The sequence below is a fragment of the Poecile atricapillus genome, chromosome 1, assembly GCF_030490865.1.
Source record: "Poecile atricapillus isolate bPoeAtr1 chromosome 1, bPoeAtr1.hap1, whole genome shotgun sequence".
In the NCBI taxonomy this organism is placed as follows: domain Eukaryota; kingdom Metazoa; phylum Chordata; class Aves; order Passeriformes; family Paridae; genus Poecile; species Poecile atricapillus.
The window spans coordinates 27394729-27418589 of record NC_081249.1 but is presented as its reverse complement, the minus strand read 5'-3'; the positions used below and the strand labels follow the sequence as shown (position 1 = coordinate 27418589).

Sequence of the window (23861 nt, the reverse complement as noted above, 5' to 3'; positions counted from 1 at the left end):
TAGTGAGCAAGCATTTGTACCCTGCCTTGATGTAAGGGCTAATTATAGCCCCGTGGGACTTGGCTTCTCAATGAAAGCAGGATTGAAAATTTGTTATGCTCTGCCCCAACACATCTCATAAATCTCTTGGCAATCTTGTTTTACAATGCTATTTAAAAAGATGTATTCATTATCTTTTAAGAAGATAATGAAATAATGGGATATATGGACTATGTAAATTATTTCCGTTTTTCTCATTTATCTTGTCTCAAATTAGCTGCACTTATTATTATGTATCAGCTTAATGTCTCCTTCCAGAGAGGTAAGACACAATTCATAAATTGCTTAAGAAAACTTTATCTGACTATTGCTGGTACAAATCAGCATTTTTCCCCACAAAATTCAGAGCAACTTGCACTTTATTGTAACAAACTAAAACAATCAACAGTCAAAATCCTCAATCTTTTTGTTTTAGTTATTCTAGAAACTTTTAAAATTCTACTACCATTCTCTAACCAGGATTCTTTGCAATAGCTGTTGCAATTCAGGATGAGAATGAAAGACTGTTAAGACAATCTCAAATGTACAATATACCTAAACTCTCTTGCATAAAATGGAGGAGGCTGAGAGGGGAGATTTGGCCTGTCTCTGTCAAATAAGTGTCTCACAAGAATATGGAGTTCAGGGAGGGGTGTGCTGAGTGGTCCCTAGTCGGAATCAGCTTCAGAAAGCCTGCAATGAGTGAGCCGGTAGTTGTCTTCAGTACTAAGACCTCTGAAAACTCTTTTGTGTCTGTCTTGAATGAGCTCCAAAATCAATTGCCTCGTAGGCTAAATCATGAGATGACCCAAGAGTTGGAACATAATATATGTTATCTGAAGATAGCCAGAAGGAACAAATTTGCACAAAACATTATTTTCTCTGTGGTTTCCTCAAAAGAGAAGGGTAGCTTCCTGTAGTGTTCTTCCCAAATATCCAAATTCATTTGGATATATTGGAGGCTGACCTCAAAGCACAGAGACGTGCAGTATGGCATGGTTTGGGGTGAAAAGCTTCTGCTGTGGAATAGCTTTGGAAGGACTCTATCTCAAAAGGCTCTTGAAATTGTGTGAAACCCTCATGTTAGATCAAAGCATCACAGGCATCAGTAACCAGTTCAGAGAACCCCAATGCGAAAAGGGAAAGAAAGAATTAATCTGTTTAATGCCCTCTAAGGCTTCTAAAATGCATAATAATAGAAGTAATGAAGAAACACCATCATGCTCTTTGGTTAGGGACATCTGTTCCTTGCCAGCAACCTCTGTGAGCATGGAACCATATGCTCCTGCTACAGTTGTGTAGCTCCATAAATAAATACATATGAATATATATAATGGACAGTGAATGCATAGGAGGGAGGAAAAAAAATAAACACTTTCTTGGGTATATGTGAAGAACCTTTCTGCTTTTTGTCACTATTTGCCATTTGAATTTTACAAGAAGAATGACAGTAAGTAGACTTGGAAAAATGCAATTATTCTTCCAAGACAAGCATTTCAACAAATGACTCTCTTTTTTTATTAAAATACAAAATCTCTCATGACATTATAATTAATTTGGTGATATTCAGCATTCACTCAGTGAACCATAAACAGAATAATATGCCTAAATTGTTTTTTCCAAGCAGCTTTTCATTAAAAATCAATTACTTACCATGAAATGTGAAAAATTATTCAGGCACTACCGAAGTGCATGCATGGTTACAATGAAAAATGTGTGCCCTTTAAAGTAAGCATGGCTCCCCTCAAACACTTACTCAAACGGGCACAGAAATTCTCTTTAAAAACATGTAATTACAAGCCATAACACCTAGGTTCAGCTATTTGCTCTGGTAGTCCTTCACATCCATTTTTGAATTTACAGAATCATGGAATTGTTAAGGCTGTAAGGGACCTCCGGTGATCCATCTCATCCAGCCCCCTTGCCAAGGCAGGGTCACCTAGAGCAGCTGACAAAGGAATGCATCCAGGTGGGGTTTGAATGTCACCAGAGGGGGACTCCACAAGACCCCTGGGCAGCTGTGCCAGTGCTCTGTCACCCTTCTGTAATGAATTTCTTTCTCATGTTGGGTGAAACTTCTTGTGGTTTTAAGGCCATTGCTCCTTGTCCTGTCGCTGGGCACTGATGAAATGTCTGGCACCGTCCTATTTGCACTCGCCGCATTTATTTGACATATAATTTAAACCACTTTGTGTTTACATCAAGGTATTAAAAACAGGGTCTTAAATCGCTTCTCCCCGAACACGTCACCCTTCACCTCATGCTCTCCTTACGTGTCAGTGAGAGAGACGGGCCTCCAGGACTGCTTTGCCCTTAGGAGCCCTTCAGGAACAGGGAGTAGCGGGGTGCAATCGTGTTGCAGCCGTACCCCTTCCCCTCTCCCCTTTTTATAGACGGAGAACAGAAGGCCGGTAGCGATATGCACCTCCCGTCTCACGGCCCGCTCCAGCGGCGGAGGCAGCGGGCCCTGGGCTCGGCCCCGCCCGTCCCCCGGGGCGGTGCTGGGTGACGGACAGGCCGAGCCCGGCGTGCAGGGATGACGGAGGCGGAAGCGGCTCGGGGAGGATGTAGCGGCGCTGGCGGCGGCTGTGGCGCCGCGATCTCCCCGCCCCTGCAGCCGGCCGGCCCCGCCATGGAGGTAAGGCGGAGCGGCGGGGGGAGAGGGGCCGCGGAGCCCTCGGGGTCACCGCAGCTGAGGCGGGTGTGAAGGGGGCGGTGCGTGACCTTGGCATGCAGCACGGGGCACCGGGAAGGTGCGGACCGGCCCCTCCCGCCCCTCGGGTTCCTTTCCCTTCCCGCAGTGACGGACGGAGAAACCCGCGGGCCACAGTGCGCCCTTCGCCGCCGCTGCCTCGCAGCCCCCGCGAGTGGCGCGGCCCCGGCGGGCGGCAGCTGCGAGGGTGGGAAGGGGGGCCCTGCCGCTGCCTGTGCCCTGCGGAAATGCGAGCGCCGGTGCGGGCTACACGGGGCTTGTTTAGTGCCCCTCCTGCTTGGAGGTGGGGACGTCGCCCTGTTGGCACGGGCTGGGGAGAGCGAGTGGTGCTGATTCGAGGGGAGCGACACTGGGGTCACACACGGCCAGGGCCTCGGGTGGTTACTCTGTGAAAGCACCCACGGGCGAACAAGGGTTCCTTTTCCACTGAGGTGACCCGATGTGTTAATAGTACGTCAACTATGAAACACCTACCAACACAAGCAAATAAAACCGCTGAAGTGTCTGTATCTGGTGTTGCTTTCGTAAACACCAAGGCAGATCCAAAGGCAACATTGAAGAGTTTCAAGTTCACGCATTAAATTAACTCTCCTGCTGTGTCTGTGCTGCTTGCATACCACATTCCAATAGAGGTCCGATGCCACTGTTGGTTGAAGCAATCATAATTCAAAATGCATTTTGATGTGACTTGGTACACTTGGAGTTGGTGATGTCTGATAGTTGCACACTGATCAGAAAATTGCTGTTCATGATGGCCATTATTACTGCCACAATTTACAGCAAAGGCTAATATATTGCATTGGTTAGGCTAAGAGTATGTTAAGCTATTGCAAAAGTAAGGGATAGATAGCAGTTGAAATACATGGAACACCTTGAAGTGTGGGGCATGGAAACCCCTTAGTGTAGGGGGTAAAGTAGGCTTGGAAAAAAGTATAAAAAACTAATGTATATATAAATATATTATATATATATATCAGTAAACTATGGAAGCATCTGGATTTCAGAATGGTGGACTAGAAAGGACACATGCAGGATTGTGTTGGTCTTAAAAGCATGCTTAGTAGCTGCTGGCTCACAGCTTGGATGCGACTAATCAATGAAAAGTTCAGGTTTTTTTGGTAGCTCATCTTTCTTGTTTTTCTCTTAACGCAAGTGGATGAAGCCCTCTACATGAACTGTTTTCTGTTACCAGCACAGCAAAATTGTCTGCATTGTTTTACACAGTATGTCTGCCTCTGTATTAGATTAAAGGAGTAAAACTATTGTGAGAAGAAAATTCATCTGACCTTGCTGTAGTATGGAGAGTGGTGAACTGTCATTTTCTGAACAGTACATGCAGTTTGTCGTAATTAATTATGCTGTCCAGGGACTAAAATATTAGGAGTGTAAATGTTGACAAAGTTTACATGCTAAGAAGATCTAAAACTAACTTTATAGTTGTTTTTTTTCTCTGATTCTGTACAGCACATTTTTTCCTAAAAAGTTTGCTTTTGCCATCTTAAAAAAAAAAACAAAAACAAACAGTTAGCATATGTGCTGCATAAATGACTATAACTGCCTTTGTCCTTGATTTGTACTTGAACTCATATTTCTAAAGGTGGTGCTTTTTATTATCTGTATCACCTGTTCTGTCTAAATTATTAGTGATTGTCCATTCTTACAGTGTTCAGATCCAGTTTGATTCTTCTTTAGTTTCTGCTGTAAGGGTTTTGATTTTTTTGGGCAGAATGAGAAAAATAGCAAAATAAAGTGAAGGTATGTGTGTATACATACACGTGTGTATACAAACAAAAACATCTACATGTATAAAAATAAAAATATTTGTATATACAGCTCTTCACTTTTATACCCATGCACATATGATAGTATGAAGAAAAAAGCAGGATAAAGGTCGAGGCTTGGAAATGCTATTCCTTGTATATTGGAAGTGTCTGTTCCCTTTTCCTTCACATCATGGCTGTATACGTTTCTTTGTGTTCCTGATTATATGTAAGCATATCTCATATAAAGCACTGTAAAGTAACAGCCTCCTAGATTAGATCTGTGGAAGTTTATAGTAGAAGGCATTTTTCATGTATTTTAGGGATAGGTAGCCTAGAATTTGAAGAAACTTTTCAGATTTATTTGTCAGGCCACCAAATCTAGTGGGTTATAATTTGTCCAAATGAGCCATGACTTTGCCAAATCTTTTGGAATATATTTGATAGGCTAACAATTGTAGTGATAAATCAATGTGTTGAAGAAGGAAACAAAACAAGATTAGGAGCTTATGTGGTTCAGAAGTTCCCAAGGTTTGATTTAACTGCAACTCCTCTACAAGTTTTTGGGGTGTTTGTTTGTTTGTGTTGTTGTTATTGTTCTTTTTATTTTGGTTTTTTGTTGTTGATTTTTGGGATTTGTTGGTTTTGTTTTGGTTTTCTTGTGCTTTTTAAATGGCTCTTTTAAGAACAAGATAGTGAGTCATGCTTTTGAAACTGCTTGTAAATAAAATGAATTTGCAATATTGTATCAGTTTTATATGTCCATTCAGTAATGGAAACATAAGATCATACTGGTTTGGACACTGGGAGATTTCCATTCTGCTGTTCCAATAATCACAGTATATCTTTTTCCATTGTTTTCTGACTAATCCTACAAATACGTGTTGTTTTATTATTTTAATTTTTTTCTTGTGCTTTTGCTATATTCAGTTGGTCTCTGTTCAAAGACTTTCAATTAGTTCTTTTGGTAGTCTTACACTGAAAAGTTTGTTACTCCAGATTGTACTTCATTTTGCTGTAGGTTCAAGATGCTGGGCAGGAGATGGTGGCATCTACTGGCACACCAGGATCAGGGAAATCAAAGGTAATCAGTCCCCACAAACCTAATTCATTTGGATATCAGTAGTTGCAAGGGTTACAGCTTAGCATGCAAGCTGTGACTAATAGGAAGACAAAGATATTTTTAACATTTCTTCTAGACAGGAAAAATTATTTTATAAACATTAAGATGAAGTGTTTTGGAAACCATGAGGAAGAAGATATCTCTTTTTGGCATGTTCACTTCCTGTTATATTTTATAAATCGTTAATAGCATCCAGTTTTGGCAGCAGTCTGTTTCATAATGGACACAGACATCTTTGCATATATTGGAAGTAAATTTAAACAATGAAAATGTTAGGTCAGCATGCTGTTTTCAAAATATTGTTCAAATTGTAGTACTGAATTGTAATCCTTCCTGAGTTTTCCTAACTGATGCTGCCCAATAGTGTGCTCCAGAATTGTTTCAGAAAAATACAGAATGAGGAGGAGTTTATCTTACTGTAATTGAAATAACAGAATTGGATAACAGAACATCACATTAACTTTGTAACTTTGACATTATTCTTCTTTGAAATGTTATTCTTGTTGAAAATGTATATAAGAGTTTCTTGTCCTAAAATTCAGCTTCTTGGAAGTCAGATGCTAAAATGTCTTGTTTCTATTTCCCTCTGGGTTAGAGAAAGCTGATTTCTCTGATACATACTTTCTTCACAGCTGGACACATTGCCCAAAGAGGACCTCATCAAGTTTGCAAAAAAGCAAATGATGCTTATACAGAAAGTGAAGTCAAGATGTGCAGGTATCTAACTGGAAAGTGCAATTTCTGCCTTAATGCTTGGCACTACCTGACCTTTTCAAATATCACTGTGTGTTTTTGATAGGTAGATTTAGACTCCGGGCAAAAATACTAGATTTTATTTTTCTTCAATTTTGCTATTTATGGTGAGAGGATAAGGACTGAAGTAACTTGATTAAGAAAGACAAGAAAAGAGGCATTGCTTTTGTCAGGTCCTTTTTCCTCCAGTGGCCCACTACTTGGACTGGCGTCACTTCCTCTTGTTTGAAACAATAAGGATACAGAGATGAGCTATACCAGCCTTTTCCTCAGTGTGTTTATTCATAAGATTTTGTTCTTCTGTTTGCTGCCTATTTTTAGAGAAATAGTAGAAACTGAGTATCTTTCCTCTGGTTTAAGTTGACCATTGAAAAGAAGTTAAGATCATCATCAGAAGAATTTCTGTCTGTTGCCCCTCTATCCAAGCAAGGAAGTTTTGATTCCTCAGGAAACCATGCTTGATGTCAGGACTGGAGAAGTAGTGCTGAATATTTGTTCTCTTTCCATTAGTCCTCTCTATCAGTTAGTTACAAACAAAAACTGATGAAGTGAAAGATGTCTCTGATTGGAATAGAAGTGTTGTCAGGCACAGGATTTACTGGAAATTTGCTACTATGATGCAGCATCACTTCATACTGTGAAATTTCTTTACATTTTAAGAGCTGGAGAAAGAAATTGAAGAACTCAGATCTAAAGCAGCTACTGCAGGAGCTGATGATATTATTCAGGTAGGAATATGTAATGTGTTTCTATTGTATTATGTAAAGTTAGCTGAAATAAATCCATAGAAGTAATTTGGTAAATGGTAAAGAGCTTGAAAACCATTATTCAAATAGAATGGAACCAATCTACAGGAATCCAAGACACTTCCTAAAGTGTTTTTTTTCCTTCTCCCCTCATGTCCTTACTCAACTTGCCAGCAAACACTCTTGGTTCTGTGAGGAATAGTACAGAGTAGTACACTTCCCAGGCAGAACTTACCACAGCACCTCAGTACTTAAAGTGGGCTTATAAGATGTGGACAAACATTTCAGCAGGGCCTGTTTCAATAGACCAGGGAGTAATGGTTTTAAACTAAAAGTGGGTTGATTTAGATTAGATATAAGGAAGACAGTTTTTTACACAGAGGATGATGAAACATTGGAAAAGGTTGCTCAGAGAGGTGGTAGATTCCCCACCCCTGGAAATATTCAAGATCACATTGAATGGGGCTCTGGGCAACCTGATCACTGCAGGGGCTTTGGACTCAATGGCCTTTAAAGGTCCCCGCCCGCCCAAACTATTCTATGAGTACAAATGTCCCCAGCAAGACTTTTCCTTGTGTGGCTGGTTAGACCAGCTTTTGTTTGTTTTGGAGTGACCATTGTAGAAAGACTTCAGCCATTTAGAAAAGTTCTGAGACAGTCATTTGATAAGATTAGAAACACATAAAATTGCATGTCACAGGAAATACTTCTAGGATCTGTCTTTCTCAGGATAAGGATCATAGTATACGAAAGTGAAAATTGGTAGTGAGGGGGAATTTCTCAATTAGAGAATTGTTTTTATTCGAGAATAATTTGGATGTAGATTTCTTTTATACAGAAAGGGAATTTCACCGCCACCACTTTGTAATAAAAAATTAGCTGATCACAAGTACAATTTTTAAAAGAACCCAGCATCATTGTTTTTGTCTACCTATTTAATATCATTTGCATTTGGGCTGAAAGCAATTTTTAAAACCAGACTGATGCTCTTATTTGACAAAAAGGGTCATAATCAATATGTGAGTTCCTACATTTTTCAAAAATCACTGTTTCCATTATTAAGAAACTGTTCTTTCAATAATCTTTCTCATTTAATATTAGGCTCTCACAGAAAGGCTGGATGCTGTGCTTCTGGAAAAAGCTGAAAGTCAGCAGCAGTGCATAGCTTTGAAAAAAGAAAATATTCAAGTAAAGCAAGAAGCAGAGGTACTGAAATGGGCCACAGAACATTTCTGAAATGTTTCAGAATTATATTTATTTTCTAGGTTTGGTTGTTGTGTATTTAATTTTAATATTTTTCTTCACTTACCTGTGTTCTGTCTCTTAAAAAAATGTAAATATAAAGGCTTTATATATTAAAGCATATTTTCTCTGTACCACCTAGTTCATAGTAATAAATAAAAAATTATTATATACACTGTCTAGTTCCACAGCTGCAAGATTAATTCAGTCTGTGCATTAACAGCCTACATAGACTTCAATCAATCAGCTCTGGTTTTCCATGGGAGCACAGGTTTACCTTTATGAGGTAAACCTTTAGATATTCATATCATGTTTACCTTTAGATATTCATAAGAAGGAGCCTGTCAGTCAAGGCATCTATATTATATCAATAATCTCAATTAATAGTAAAGTGAAGACTAAATTGCTTGCAATTGATGGACATTGTTATATTCCAGATACCTGAATTTGATGCACTAAAAGTAATCTGATCTTTACTATATTATCAGAATAGTTGCTAAAGCTGAACTGTGTCATGACTATTTTGTGAAATTATGCTGGTAAACATGATTTAGGACTTAGTTTTCCTTTCATATTTTGCAAATGTTCTTATACTCTGTGCAGCGTCTTCTGAATTGAGTTATTCTAATACAGTTAGATATTTAAAAGCTATATCAGACTTTAAAACTAGACTGTGACATTTTCTAATTCATTGTTGTAAACAGTTCTATTGGAAATTCGGTGTGCTAAATTAACCAGTATTTAATAATTTGCTTGTTTGCTTAGGCTGCAGTGGCAAAAACAGAAGAATTGCAGAAGCAACTGGAACAATCAAGATTTGACTCTCTGGAAGAAATAAAGGCTCTGAAGAGTGAATTAGCAAATGCACAATGCAAGTATGATGAGGATTTAAAAAAGCTGAAGATGGAATTAGAAGAACAAATAAAGAAACAAATGGAGCTGGTGGAACAGGTTGAATGTTACAATGACAGTCAAAAAGAAGTTAAAAGATTACAAGATGATGTCCAAAGAATTAAATCTACTTATGAGGAGCAAATTTTGTGTCTGAACAAGCAGCTGGAAGATGTGAATGAAGACAAAAACAAAGAAGTGACAAATCTGCAAGAAACTATTAAAACCAACTCTCAGTGTTACCATAATGAAATAAAAAATCTGAATGAAGAGCTTAAAAAATTAAAAATTGCGCATCAGGAAGAGGTGTCAGAGCTAATGCATCAAATTGAAGTATCATCTAAAGAGAATGAAGAAAAGCAAAATCAAATAAATCAGTTACAGCACAATTTGGCCGAGAAAAATGCCAAGGATGAAATGCATGCTCCAACTGACCAGCATGAATATAACTTGGAGCAGCTGAGAGAAGTCTTAAATAAAAATTTAGAAAACAAGATAGATGTTGCAGATACACAGGAAGAACCTTGTGTAGAAGCAAAAATGGAAGAAAAAGTTAGGTACCTGGAGCATAGTTTAGAAGAACTCCAGTCCCAACATAGTATATTAAAAGATGAGTTAACTTATATGACCAATGTCAAGATAAAACTGGAAGAGGAAATCCATCGTATGAAGGATGAGTACTTTCATGAGAGGGAAGATTTGGACTTTAAGATAAATGAATTGCAGCTTACTAAAGAAGATTACTGCTGTGTAATTGAAAAACTAAAATTGGAGCTTCAAGCAGTGGGACAGCACTATGAAACTGCTGAGAAAGAGCACAAATTGGAGATTCAGACTCTGAAAGATGAACACAAGAGAGAAATTTCTGAACTAAATGAAACTTTATTATCTGGGTCTGAAAAAGAACAGATGGCATTCGTTTTTGAAATGCAGGAACTTAGAGAACAACTTGAAAAGCTAACTCAGGAGAAAGAAGAAGCAGTGTCCAATTACAACAGTCTGAGAGAAACAATGGAAACTCTACAGGCTGAGCTAGGCGAATCTGCTGGAAAGATCAGCCAGGAGTTTGAATCAATGAAACAACAGCAAGCTTCTGATGTCAGTCAACTGCAACAGAAACTCCGGGCTGCTTTCAATGAAAAGGATGTTCTTCTTGAAACTGTAAATCGCCTCCAGGAAGAAGTAGAAAAATTGTCATCCAATCAGTTAGAGATAGAAGAGCTTAAATGTAAAATTGTTAGTCTTCAGGAGGACAATAACACAATGATAAGCTCTATTGACCAAAAAGAGATTACTATAAGAGAACTGGAAGAAAAGATAGTTGTACTTACTGATCAAAACAGGGATATTTTAAATGATGTAAAATGCTTGGGTGAAGAGAGAGAAACCCTTCAGGAAACATGCAAGCAAGAACAAGTTAAAATTCAGGAACTTCAGCAAGAAGTGGATGTTGCTAAACAGTACATTAATGACCTGAAGCAAAAGCAAGAGGTATTAACAGAGAGACTGAACGAAGCTTTAACTTTAAAGGGTGAAAATGCTCAAATGCTAGAGCAACTAGAAAAACAGATTGAATCTCTGGTGCGTGATAAAGAGCAACTTTCATCTGAAGTGTACGCTCTTCATGAGGAAAATAAGAAACTCATTCAGGAAAAAGGTGAATTAAGTGAAGAGCTGGGAAAGGCTACATCTGAAAAAGATGGTTGTTTAGTATTGAAAGAGCAGTCTGAAAACTTACAAAAGAAACTACAAATGATGACTGCAGAAAAAGATCATATATCAACACTACTTGAAAATGAACAAATGCACACATCCCTTGTAAGAACTCAGCTGTACCACCTACTTGAGCAGGTGGGGTTCAGCATTTCAGATTCTAATGAAGAATATGATTCTCTTAACTTGTTAAAAATTGCAAATGAATGCTTATCAAAAATTAAAGAAGAGCAGTGCCTTGCTCTACAAAAGGAGGAGGAAGTAATTAGTTTGAAGCGAGAAGTTGAGAGATTAGAGGAAGAAAATGCAGCTCAACATAGAGAACATAGATCCCTTATTCAGGATTTTGAAAAAGAAAAAAATCTCTTGAGAGAAGAACTGGAAGGAGTGGTATCTGAAAAAGAAGCGCTTCAACGTGACATCCAGGAGCTGAGGAATGCCAGTGAAAAAACAAGGATTGAAAATCAAGATCTTTTAGCTAATACTGAAGAGATCAATCAAAAACTTGCTTTTTATGAAAATCAAATACAAGAACAGCAAAAAGAATCTGAAAAACAAGACGACCTAAATTTCATTCTGGAACAAAAGGAAACTGAGCTTAGAAATGTGAAAGACGAACTGAGTTCTCTAAAGGTTATATTTTGTTATTGAAGTATAAAGACTAAACCTCTAAAGTCTTCAGAATTAAGGTTCAAAAAATACTTTCAATTCTCTCTTTTCTTTTTTTTTTCCTTGTTTTTTTCCCTTGGCCTAAAAGTGAGTCTCTCTTCTAGAAAGCACGTATTTCTGAGTTTTCTAGCACCTCAGAAATCCCTTATTTCACCCAGGAAAAAAAAAAAATAAAACAAAACCAATCATAATGTTTTTTGACAAAAGTTGCTTGTACTTGAACCTTTCTTCTTATCAATATCCCTTGAAGCAATCAATTGACTAGATGGACTGACCTGATAATCTTTCACCTCTAACTTTCTGTGGTTCCATCTCAAACAAAGCTGCTTGATCTGCATTAGTTTCAGGTCTTGGGAATTGCTGACAATTGTAAAGCTGACAGCTATAGAATGAGGGTGTCTCCCCTTTTTTGTCCTTGGACAGGATGGAAAGCAGCTCTTAAAAGGTTGCAATGTTCTGCTTTCAACATAACTTTCACCAAGCTAATATGAAGTTGCTCATAAAGGCTTTCGTGGTAGTAGGAACATAGACAGTTTTAGCTGTAGCTGAAACTTCTGGAGGCTTGTTAGGGACAAAATAGGTACCACAAAGAAATTTTTGTAATACTTCTTGTATCTTTGTTTATAATACAGAATTTAATGGAGACAATGACTGAGAAAACTGATCAACAGTCTTCAGTAGCAGAGCTTCAAGAAAAAATTGGTATCTTTCTCCCTTTTTTCATATATATAAATGGTTTGGCTTCTTTGGATTGTTACCTTTTCTTTCTTTGCATGATTGTCCTCTATTTCTGCAAGTTGAGGAAGATGGAGAAGTAGATATTAATGCATCTTCCTACAGTATTCCTTCCATTGGGGATTTAAAATGTTAGCAGTTTTAAGTTGGATATGATTTGATACTTTTTAAGGCTTTTTCTTCCTCTGTATATCTGTCTATAAATAGTGTAGTGGATTTAATCTTTCGTTTTTAAATTTGGGAAGGTTATCAGTAAGAATCCCTGAGGCTACGAGAAGGAAAGAGAAGCAACACTGCCAAAACTGGTGTTGCTTTATTGGAGTTATCCCAACACATTAACAGGAAAATGCTTCTGCATTGTTAAATTTATGTAGAAGTAGAGAGGAATATAACTCTTAATTGTGATGGGAGCTTCTGAAGCAGGGAAAGATTGTCCAGTTGAAAGATTGTCCCTAAGCTTTCTGTGTGTCTGGATGTTTTAGCTTCAAATTAAATGTTTAATTGAATGAAACACTTGAACATCTCCCCCTGCTTTATATTTTGGTTGGTTTTACAGTCATGCTGATATTTGTGTTTTAATTGAATTTAATTTCATTTCACTTCTTAGGAAGAAATGAAAAGGTGTAATTTTTAATTTTCTTATGTATTTATCTTAGGGATGCTCGAAAAAGAATCTGCCGAAAAAGGAGAGAAGCTAAACAAAATTAAAGTGGTTGCTGTGAAAGCAAAGAAAGAATTAGATGCCAGCCGAAAAGAGGTACTCTTACTTCTTCCTAATAATAGGAAGATTCTGCATGGAAGGCTTTGTTATAATGACACACTCTTCTTTTTAATAAGATGCAGACTCTGAAGGAACAGTTGGAGTTGGTTCAATCAGAAAAAGATCAATTGTCTACTTCAATGAACGATGTAATCCAAGGAGCTGAAAGCTATAAGGTAAGAATAATGCTGCATTCACAAAAGACAGTAAACTATCGGAAAATACTTTGAGTTTGAAGCCTAGACTGGAGATACATTGCTATTTACTTGCACACTATGTTTGGTGAAAGAAATTGTGTCAGTGCACTTAAATACCAGAATCAAGAAATGCAAAGTTCTCTTAAGGGAACTGTGCAGCTGCTGTCAGATGAGAATGAGACACTTCCTTTCTGCTGGAATGAATCTACTTTTGAATCTAGCACCATACGTACCAAGCAGTGTGTTACTAGGCAAAACAAATCCCTGTGAATTCTGCAATGTACATAAAATTGAAGATCAGTTTGAAAATCCTTAAATGATGGAGACAAACTTGTAATCTCCTGGGAGCAAGTCTTATTGGAACACATCTCTGGGCACATGAAGCAGGAGCACGTGATGAGTCAGCATTGCTTCCCCAAGAGATAGCTGTTCCCTGTAAATCTTAGGAGGAGAAGCTGAGGAAGCTGAGGTGGTGTAGTCTGGAGAAAAGCAGGCTCAGGGAAGGCTTTATTGCTCTCTACAACCACCTGAAAGAAGGGTATAGTCAGGTGGGGATCAGTCTTTTCTCTCAAGGAACAAGATAGGACAGAGGGAAATGGCCTTAAGTTCCACCAGGGGAGGTTTTGACTGGCTATTAGGAACAATTCCTTTATGAGAAGGGTGCTCAAGCATTAGAACAGGGAAGCAATGGAATCACCATCCCTGGTGGTATTTAAAGTATAAGTAAACACAGCAAGCACTTCATATACAAGTATATAAAGTAAACATGGCACATAAGAACTTGTTTTAGTGGTGGATTTGGCAGTGCTGGGTTGGATTCAATGATCTTAAAGGTCAATTCTCATCTAAATGATTCCATGAGATTATTGAGGGTATTGTGTCCAGCCTTGTCCCTCCTTCTCCCCCCAAATACAAGAAAGACATTGATAACTTGAAGTGACTTCAGTGGAGGAATGAGCAGGTTGGTCAAGGGTCTGGAATAAGTGATGAGAAGTTCCTCAGCCTGGACAGAATTTCAAAGGAACCTAATAGGAGTCTTCCAATACCTACAAAGACATTATGAAGGCAGGAGAGTCAGGTTATTAATTGTGGTGCAAGATAAGAGTCCTCAATTGAAAGGAGATATTTCAACTGGATACATGGGTAAACATTTTTATGCTATGGGAATGGTCAAGCTTTGGAATAGGTTGCCCAGTGGAATAGCTATCTCCATTTTTGGAGGTAGGTCCTTGGAAAGACCTGATTGGACAAAGCTCTGAGCAAGCAACCTGGTCTCATCTCACTGCTGACCCTACTTTAAGCAGGAGCTTCATGTGACACCTGCTGAGCTGTCTTCCAATCTGAATTATTCTAGAATGTCATGAACTGAAAGGGGTTTCTCCCAGAGCCTGTAATGGAATGATAACTTTAATTTCATTCTGATATTTCTGATGTTGCAGTAAGACAACTTATATAATGAAATTCTCAGAGGTAGAGAATGTGCTTATGCAATACATATTATAAAAAAATTATGGCTTTGTGTTTGTATGTGTTAAGAATCTTTTGATCGAGTATGACAAGCAAGGGGAAGAGCTGGATTCTGAAAAAGGCAGAGCAAATAATCTTGAACGTCAGATAGATGACCTCACAAGACAGCTACAGGTGTCATCCGAGCAGGTCAGTTCTGGATGTGGGTCTGATCTATTGATAAGTACCATAAAAATTAATTCTGCCTATTGGGTGCAAGTTTTAATCATCTGATTGTTACTATAGTTTCATAACCTAAGTGTGTTTTGAATAATGACTTGAAATTTAGAGTGGTTTGTTTGTTCTTTTTCAACATGTGATATCTTACCTGGGCAGTGAAAAAGATAAATATATCTAGAATGTCTGGCTTTGTCAATAGAAAGTGTTTAATTTATCCCGGGTCAACTCAGAGAGAAGAGCAGCTTATCTCTGGCTTGATTTTGGATCTACGGCTCTGCTACAAGTATCAAACTTATACTGTTTCTCTGACTGCACACTTAACTTTTCAGTGCAGTAACCTTTAACTGGGACATTTTTTCTTCTATTTTTTCAACAAAATGTGACTTTAGGTTTTTTTAATTTTTTGTTTAATCAACAGAGTGTTTAAATATACTAAATGAATTATGGATTTTGCATTTTTCACAAGAATGAGACTTTAAGATGCATTGTAGAGTAATACAGTGGCATTCAGAGGAGTCTAAGATGGTAATTAAGGGGCAGTGAGACATATTTTTGCAAAGCTAGCTGCAATAGGTTTGGCATTTTGGATTTAAACTCCCAGGCCCCATATACCAGATCCACCTAGGCCACTGTTTCCTTATAAACACAAGCCAGTAGTCAAGGGCATAGGAAGAGATAAGAAATAATACTATATATTCTGCTGATTGTGCTGGCATTGCATTTTTCAAGTTTGTTATAAAGAATTTGTAAATAAAACACTGTTTAAGTAGTTGACATCTTTCACTTATACTTCATTCTTAATAGGCAAAATAAAGAATAGGATACATCATTAAAGGTGTCAAAAAGACAGATTAAAATCTGTTAAAGTCATTGCAAAAATATGCCTGTTGCAGTACAGTTCTTACTATGTACTGGTGGAAAACTTGGTCGTTCAGTCAAAACTTGCAGTTCAGTGTTTTTTAGGAGTTAATAGTATGATCATTTGTTTATAAATACAGCAGCTGTATTTGAAGTGTGGCAATAAGTATTGAAATACTGTACTGTTGCAAGAAGAAGGTAATAATGCAGAAAGCATAAATTTTGGGGTATTTTTACACATTTCTTTTGATTCCTGCCATTTTACAGAAAGCTGAGAAAATTAACTGAATGAAATAACCAAAATGTGCTAATGGCTTTAATTTCACCTGTTTATTAATCTGGTTTAAAAGAATTAAGCTGGACAAGACTTATCTGTAAGAGTGTTGTTTGTATGGGATTTGAATAAAAATCAGTGTTGGGTATTTTTTCTTAAGTACAGAAAATATTTTCCCTGATAACATTGCATATAAGTTCAGCTTATGTTTTTATCATTCCACTGTGCTAATTTCAGCATGATCAGTTACGCTCTGCTAATGAAGATCTCCTGGCCCGTGTTGAAACACTGCAAAATAATGCCAAGCTGCTGGAAACTCAGATACTGGAGATACAAAGAGCCAAAGCAAAGGCTGACAAAGAACTAGAAGCTGAAAAGCTTCTGAGAGAACAGAAAACAAAGGTAGTACTTCACAGAGACTGCGAATGGATTGAAGCATTACTTTCATTGGATATGATTTCTGTTAGACCTTTGTAAACTGTGTTTTTATAGATCAGGTTCCACACTTTCCCTCCGTGTTACTTGACTTTTTTGAAAACTTGGTCTGTTAATTGAAAGAACTTTGCAAGGCTGTCAGTTCAGGTTGGGGGTAGTTATACAGAATGTGAAAATCACATCATATTACTGTTATTTTTCTCTGGTTCACAGTGATTTCCTAAAAAAGGAATCAACTATCTTTGTACAACACAAGTCTGTGTGTACGTGTGTGTGTGTGTGTCTTAAGTATAGAAAGATGCTGACATCTGTTTTGAAATTGCACTGCATAATTGATAACTACTTAAATTTCAGGAGCATAGTGGTGCTCTCCGAGAAATGGAGGAGCTTCAGATGCAACTTCAGAAGGAAAAGAAGCATCTGCATAAAACTATGCAAGAACTAGAGCTGGCCAGAAAGGTAGAGTTGCTGTCCTTGTTAGTGCTCAATGGACTACCCAAAATTTTGGCCCATCTGGCTGTGTTGAATTTTTGTTTCCCTTTCTGTTGTGAGGATTTTAAAGCCAGAGGTTTGTAAAAGGGAGAATGTGACAGCTTTTGCCCCTGGTTGTGTGCTTGGAGAGCTGAAATGTACTTTTGGGATTTGTTTTGTTTCTACTTTTTGTTTGTTTGTTTAACTTGGGTGTGATGGTTATGTGGCCCTTCATGAGTAGAAATAGGAATAGAATCCAGATGTCTGGAGTACATTTATGGTGCACTGTTACAAAATTGCCTTGGTTGTAAGGACTGAAGATGACAGAAATTAATACATAAAAAATACCTACTGATAAAACTAGCAACAGGGTTTTCAGACCTTTTGGTTCTCATTTGAAAACGGATTATTTTCTGAGGCTATGTAAACCCAGTGGATGGTTGGCATTTGTGGATATGGACAGAGACAAAATCTTTGTCTGATGGGCAATAGTTTTGTACAGAATTACAAAAATCTTAGCAGCCTTAACAAAGCTGTAACTTCATTTTGCGTACCTTGCAGGATGCTCAGAAGAGTACTCTGATGGATATGGAAATAGCTGATTATGAAAAGCTAGTAAAAGAACTTAATCAGAAGATTACTGATAAAGACAGCAGAATAGAAGATCTTGAGCAAGAAACAGGGATTCAGAAACAGAAACAGGAAACCCTACAGGAAGAAATAAGTGAGTAAACTGTAAGCAGCAAAAGTTGCAATGATATAGTTAGCAGTGATAAAAAATACAATTCAGAAACAACTTCTTAAGTAAGCAAGGGAGGGTATGCTTTGCAGGGAATACTAAACAGTTGTGACTCAAACTTCTTGAGAGGCCCAGCTAGCTCAGTGATGATATTTCTCTTCACTGGGGTTTTGAGCCAGCATATGTTAGTGGGGTTCACTGATTGTCTTCAAGAATTCAAGTCTATAGAGCAAGTAAAGAAATCAGGGGGGGTCTCTCTCTCTGATTTGCATTCCACAGTTTATTTCTGTGAAGGGGAATCCAAAGCACGAGAGACAAAGGATTTGGGGTCTGGGGGATCTCTTTTAACAGGGTTTCTCGGAGGGAGGGAACATCATAGAGGGAACCAATTATTTTTCTCAGTTAGTACATCTTACAAACTTTCTACGAATCGAGGTTACACACACCAAGATAAGAAATAACAGACACCAACTTCTTCAAATGCCCACAAAGGTGTAGGAGTATTCTCCACAGAGGGGGGGGGGGGCGGGGGGGGGGGGGGGGCTTGGTTTCCTGGCAACACAGGGGGGAAAGAAAGGGAAGGCAAGGTAAGCATGCCCTCTCAGCTTCCATAGCTCAGAGGCATTCTGGGACAGGAAAAACAAAGTTACAAACTTCCGTGTTGGAAAGAAGAGTCTCCTGGGCTAAAGAAATTTCAGGCAGCTGGAAATGCCAGCAGGGTCTCCCCTCCACTCTATCCAGCCTCTCGGAGTGGAGCTGAGGAAAAAAACTTCAGTAACCATGGTAACTTGACTCCAGGTAAACAATTAGGAGAAAGAGAAGTGGGGGGGAAATCACAACTAAAAGAGGGGAAAATATATATTTCAAGCTATCAACTACTAACATAAACTAATTTAACAACATTTTAACAACTCTACCACAACAAGTTGTATTAGGAAAGCAATTTTGTCTCAGAGGAACTTTTACTAGATTATCAATCACTTAATCCAGTGTTCATCACTTAAAAGGCAATTTGCCTGCCTGACATACTGTGTTTCTTACCTGATTAAGTTATGAATAAGTTCTAAATATTGGTGACTGACAAGGGCTTCATTCTGATGTACACTAATAAAACTTTACTGATTACCATGTGATTAAAAATTCAATTTCTTCCTGTGCTCAAGTGTAAATCTTAAAAACATTTCACTTACGAGATCTTTGTGATAACTTAGGAAAAGAATACTAAAGTTACTGTAAGCTACATATTTGCAGTTCTTGCAAATCTGTAAGGAATCTGTTAGAATTTGTTTAAATATTTTCCAGCATTTTTAAGGAAATAAGAGGGGACATTTCCTTTGCATATAATTGTTATTTTCTGCATTAGAATCACTTCAGTCAACTATGCAACAGGATGAGGAAAGAAATGCCAAGATAAAACAACTCCTGGTGAAAACCAAAAAAGAACTAGCTGATTCAAAACAAGCAGTAAGTACATATGCTAATGACTGTGTATTCTTTTTAAACTAGATTTTAAAAAAACAGCTGGTAGCTAAATTTTTAAGTTACTGAGGCTTGGAGGGTTTTTTTTAATATCCAGGTAATTTTGTCTTGCAGGAAAGTGACCATCTAATGTTGCAGGCGTCATTGAAAGGGGAACTGGAAGCCAGTCAACAGCAAGTGGAAGCCTATAAGGCAAGAAACTTCACTTTTTTATTAGTACAAGTCTTCTCATTTAAGTTGTAAGGGTGTGATTTGTACTGGGCACATGGAATATAGGCTGAAGAATAAAGAGGTGCTATTTTTACCTCTAGGTTACTGGTTCTTTTTCTTAAATGAGTTTTGTCTGTTTGCTGCTTTCACCAAGTTTTTTTTTTTTCTGTGATTTTCTTTAAGCAGTTTTACCCTGTCTTTTTCCTCTTTCCCTTTCCAGCAAAGGACAGGACTATGGAGTTTGAAGCTTGTAACTGGAATATATTTTTTAAAGATTCTTTAAAAATGGAAGTTGCTTGGTTTAAAAACAGAAGAGCACAACATTGTCAGGAAAAATCTTAAATGTTGTCCATCTGTATACAGAGAGGAAATAGATTGGAATGTTATGAAAGAAGCAGGGAAGGGAGAGAGGTTGGCTTTCTTAGATGCTGCCACCCCAGCATTGTAATTTTATCTTCAATTCTCTTTTTAAACTACATCACTTTTTAAAAATTAGTACATGGTATCCCATGTCTATTTTTTCCTTCTACTTCTATTGGATTTTAATTTTATATTCACCAGTTCTGTGCAGGACTTATTGTAATAGAGTTCTAGGTTCTCATTGGCATGTTCCCTTGGAGAAGTAAGAAAATTTTTTGTGATAGTGAAGTTTTCAACTGACTTTTTCAGATTCAAGTGGCTGTACTGACATCAGAAAAGCATAAAGTTCAGGAACAACTGCGAACATCTTCAGAGCAGCACCAGCGTACGATGAGTGCTTGCCAGCAAAAAATTGCAGCCCTGCAAGAAGAGTGCAGAGCAGCCCAGGTATTCCAGTGGAAGAAGTAATCTTAAAGGCTTAAGAAGGGAGATTACTTGCACTCTCTGCTTATTCAAAAATATTTTGCAGATTTTTCACTCTTCTCTTTTTGTATGTCAGGAATAGCAAGCTACCCCAGTAATTGAGTGGTGGTATAAAAGACAAGCCTGTCCTGGTTGTCATGTATCACTTGGAGTGATACATCTGGAGTTGCATACTTCTGTTTCCATTAGGGAAAAACTTGTAATGGGGAGCCAGTTTTTATTTAAGATGATCAGTAAGTATACAGTCAGGGAGAAGAAAAGTCTTTAAAGGAAAGGGCACAAATGAAAAAAAGGAATATAACTTCCTTCATATAAGACAAATTAACACAGATACCACTTTAAAGAAAAAAAGCTGTGAAAAATATATTTGCAGGGACCTTTTCATATGCTGAAATATGAGCATCTTAATTGGCAGCTGAACTACATGGAAAACTGACACTTGCTGAAGTTTATTATTATTTCTGGGATTTTTTTGCTCATATAACACTGTTTGGTTGTCCTGCAATTCAGTGTTTGCGTTGAAGACAAACAGATTCTAAGTATAGTAGGACTGTTATGCTCAAACCACCTTTATGGAGCTCACTTCACTACACTCCACTGTTGTATGGTAGGTGTGCATCCTACAAGTAAGCAGCAGCTGAATGCAGCCTCTCAAAAAGACTTCTACATTTTAAAAAGCTCAAGTGAAATGGACAAACTTTGTGATTGCTGCTGCAGGAGGTTTGCCTTAGTTGTGCTGGTACACATGGGTCATGGTTTTAGAAATGTATTCATCATACCTGGTGCTTACAGTACCTGTCTATGGTGGCTTGCTCTGTGATGTTGTGAAATCAGCAAGGTTGTAGATCTTTCATATGGCATGGCTTGAACTTGTGGAAGATTAGCTTTCCTGTTTAGATGCCCTACATATGGAAAATAGATGTTATTACAAAGTTATTAGCAAAGGAAAATTTCCTCTAAAGGAAATGTGGACACCAAAGCAGATAGCAGAAGACAGAAGTCATGCTGACATTTAAGGCTGTGTACCTGAGGAGTTACAAATATTCACACAGTTTGACAGGAAGAAAAGCAAAGGATTAATTTAAAGAAAATGGCTGCAAATGTACAGACATAGAAAATCTGCACCAGTGGCTAATCAGAGTCAGTTCTGTAGAATTTCAGTCACCTGTTCAGCTGAAGGGAAAGTTTCTGAAATCCTCCTCTTGGAGATTAGAGCATTTTAGTTACCTGTAAATGGGATTGACTAATGAATCCATGAGCTTGTCCCAAGATCCAAGAAAGAAAACCTGTGTCAGGGTTTGATTTTTTTTGTAGAGGAATCTGCAACATGAGTACTGGAAGGATGGCAGTAATCTTTGCCATATAGTGTACAGTGAAGGATGAAGTTACTATGATGTGAGGCAATTTTCTATATGTCCACAGAAACTCAGGCAACAGCTGAATTTAGAAGAAAAGACAGACCAAACATCTTTAGTCAACTAGAATATTATAACTTGTGCTGTGTAATACCATTGTGAGACTAACTTAACTCTCCAGAATTATGCATAACTTTATGGCACATTAGAGTGTTGGAGAGAAACAGAATTATAATAGTATTGGAGAGAAACAGAATTTTATCTTTTTTGTATTTTCTGTCATGTTTGCCTTCATTTAAAGCTGTTCATAGAACCCCTGGCTTGTGAATCTCTCAGTTGAATGCTGTTTTTGAATTTTCAAGTATTCTTTCTTTTCTTTAATACCAGTATGTTAAAAATCAGTGTCTCATATTCCACATTATATGATTCTCAGTTAAAATCTAAAGAAACATTATCTGTTACAGTGGTCACTGTTTTAATTATCTATTTTAAAGAAGGAAATGCAGCAGGTGGTTTTAATTTTTTTTGGTGTAAGATGCATTTTATTATAGAGAAATAAGGGAGCAATAGTTAGTAGTATAATTAACAGATTTGTTTTCTGTGTGATAGGCTGAACAAGCATCTGTTACATCTGAATTTGAGAGCTACAAAGTCCGTGTTCATAATGTTCTAAAACAGCAAAAGAATAAATCTGCTGCTCGGACAGAATCTGAAGGAGCCAAACAAGAAAGGTAAAACTAACATTTTTACTTGATCTGTAATCTGACTGTGGCACTGCCTAGCTGAACAGAAGAAATATCAGCTTCTACTGTCATGTTGCTGTATCCATTTCTAGTGGCTGGATTTGTCTTTTTAACCATTATTTTTGTGTAGAGTACCTATTGTTACAGTCAGAAGGAGAAGTAAGGTCTTGAAAAGTTTTTTATGACTCTCATGAGCAGAAATTAGTCGGCACATTCTTTATAGACTTGACATGGCGTTTTCTCTGATGTGAGGTAGCCAAGTGCCATTTGCAACTAAGAGGAAAAGAGCAGATTGGTTCAGTTCAGCTGAGCTCACTTTGAACTTTTTCAGGAGTGAGTGGGTTAGTGTAGGTAAAGCTCTGGACGGCAATTCAGTCATCATTTCCAGTAGATTTATGAAATCCTGTATGTTGTATCATGGGGGGAAAGACTTGGAAGAAAAGAGTTACACTACCAAAAGTTCCCTGAAAATCTTTTAAGTACAGTCATAAGCCAGGTGAGCTTAGATTCACTTCAGAAAATGTCTCAACTCACTGCAAAAGTAAATTAGTTTCTGTAAGTTATTTTTATAAGTCATTGGTGGCTTCCCTTGGTGATGGACTGGGCGTTTTCTGTGTGAAACGTCTGGATTAGTTTCTGACCCAGACCTTCAGTCAGTACCGGCAATTGCAGACAAAAATCCACCAGAGGGCGACTTGTGCCTTCTTAGAGGACTTGGGTTTAGGCCTGGCTTGGCGTTTTGGAAACATTCTTGCTTTTGAAGCAACCAAACCATAAGAGTTGCATTTCTTTGTCTCTCCTTTTTGCAGAATTTGAAGAAGTTCTGTTATTGTTACTTATTTTGTGAGAGGGAACCATCTTGGAAATAAATTGAATAAGTAATAAACAGATGACAAATGGTTCCAAAGAAATTATTTACAAGTCTCAACTCTAGGCATTAGTGAGATACACAGTTCATGAGATAATGGAGGTGTCTGTGTGTATAAATACAGAAATCAGTAAAAAAAGAATGTGTGTGATTTAAGATTTTTTTTTTCTTCCTGCTATTTCTGATTTTGAATTATTGCTGACCAACAGAGTTTATCTGTTATGGACTTGATGCTGCTTTCTAGTAATTTGCTCAAAATCTACTCCAGTCATTTGGCCTCTGCATTTGGTCTTAACTGAACTGATATGCATTTACTAAATAAACAAAAAAAAGCCTCACCACTTTTAAGAAGAATTTCTTTCTCCCATCCAAATCCCATATATTATTTTTTTTCTGTCTTGTCCCTCCTTGAAGTGCAAAGTGCTGTCAGTCATGCTTCCTACCCCAATAGTTTCATTCCCAGTAGTTCACATTGGGATGTGGCAAACCTATTTGTATCTATGTTGAAAGAGGATCTGATTGTTTCTGCTGTAGCCACATTCTAAGATTATTTTGGTCGTAATGCTGTGTTGATTTATTA

At 37.7% G+C, this 23861-nt stretch overlaps 1 protein-coding gene across 1 annotated transcript in view; it reads left to right on the top strand.

Annotated features, from left to right (window-relative positions):
* The first annotated feature begins 2555 nt into the window (after positions 1–2555).
* Positions 2556–23861, top strand: part of GCC2 (GRIP and coiled-coil domain containing 2) — a 30153-nt gene continuing 8847 nt past the window's right edge. The window contains exons 1-17 of the mRNA XM_058843689.1: positions 2556–2656; positions 5513–5575; positions 6247–6331; positions 7028–7095; positions 8215–8319; positions 9121–11592; positions 12261–12330; positions 13020–13120; positions 13201–13299; positions 14857–14976; positions 16376–16540; positions 16928–17032; positions 17606–17768; positions 19147–19247; positions 19377–19454; positions 20142–20279; positions 22280–22401. Of these exons, the coding sequence (XP_058699672.1) occupies positions 2651–2656; positions 5513–5575; positions 6247–6331; positions 7028–7095; positions 8215–8319; positions 9121–11592; positions 12261–12330; positions 13020–13120; positions 13201–13299; positions 14857–14976; positions 16376–16540; positions 16928–17032; positions 17606–17768; positions 19147–19247; positions 19377–19454; positions 20142–20279; positions 22280–22401 (4061 nt within the window). The 5' untranslated portion in view covers positions 2556–2650. The remainder of the gene's footprint in view (positions 2657–5512; positions 5576–6246; positions 6332–7027; positions 7096–8214; positions 8320–9120; positions 11593–12260; positions 12331–13019; positions 13121–13200; positions 13300–14856; positions 14977–16375; positions 16541–16927; positions 17033–17605; positions 17769–19146; positions 19248–19376; positions 19455–20141; positions 20280–22279; positions 22402–23861) is intronic.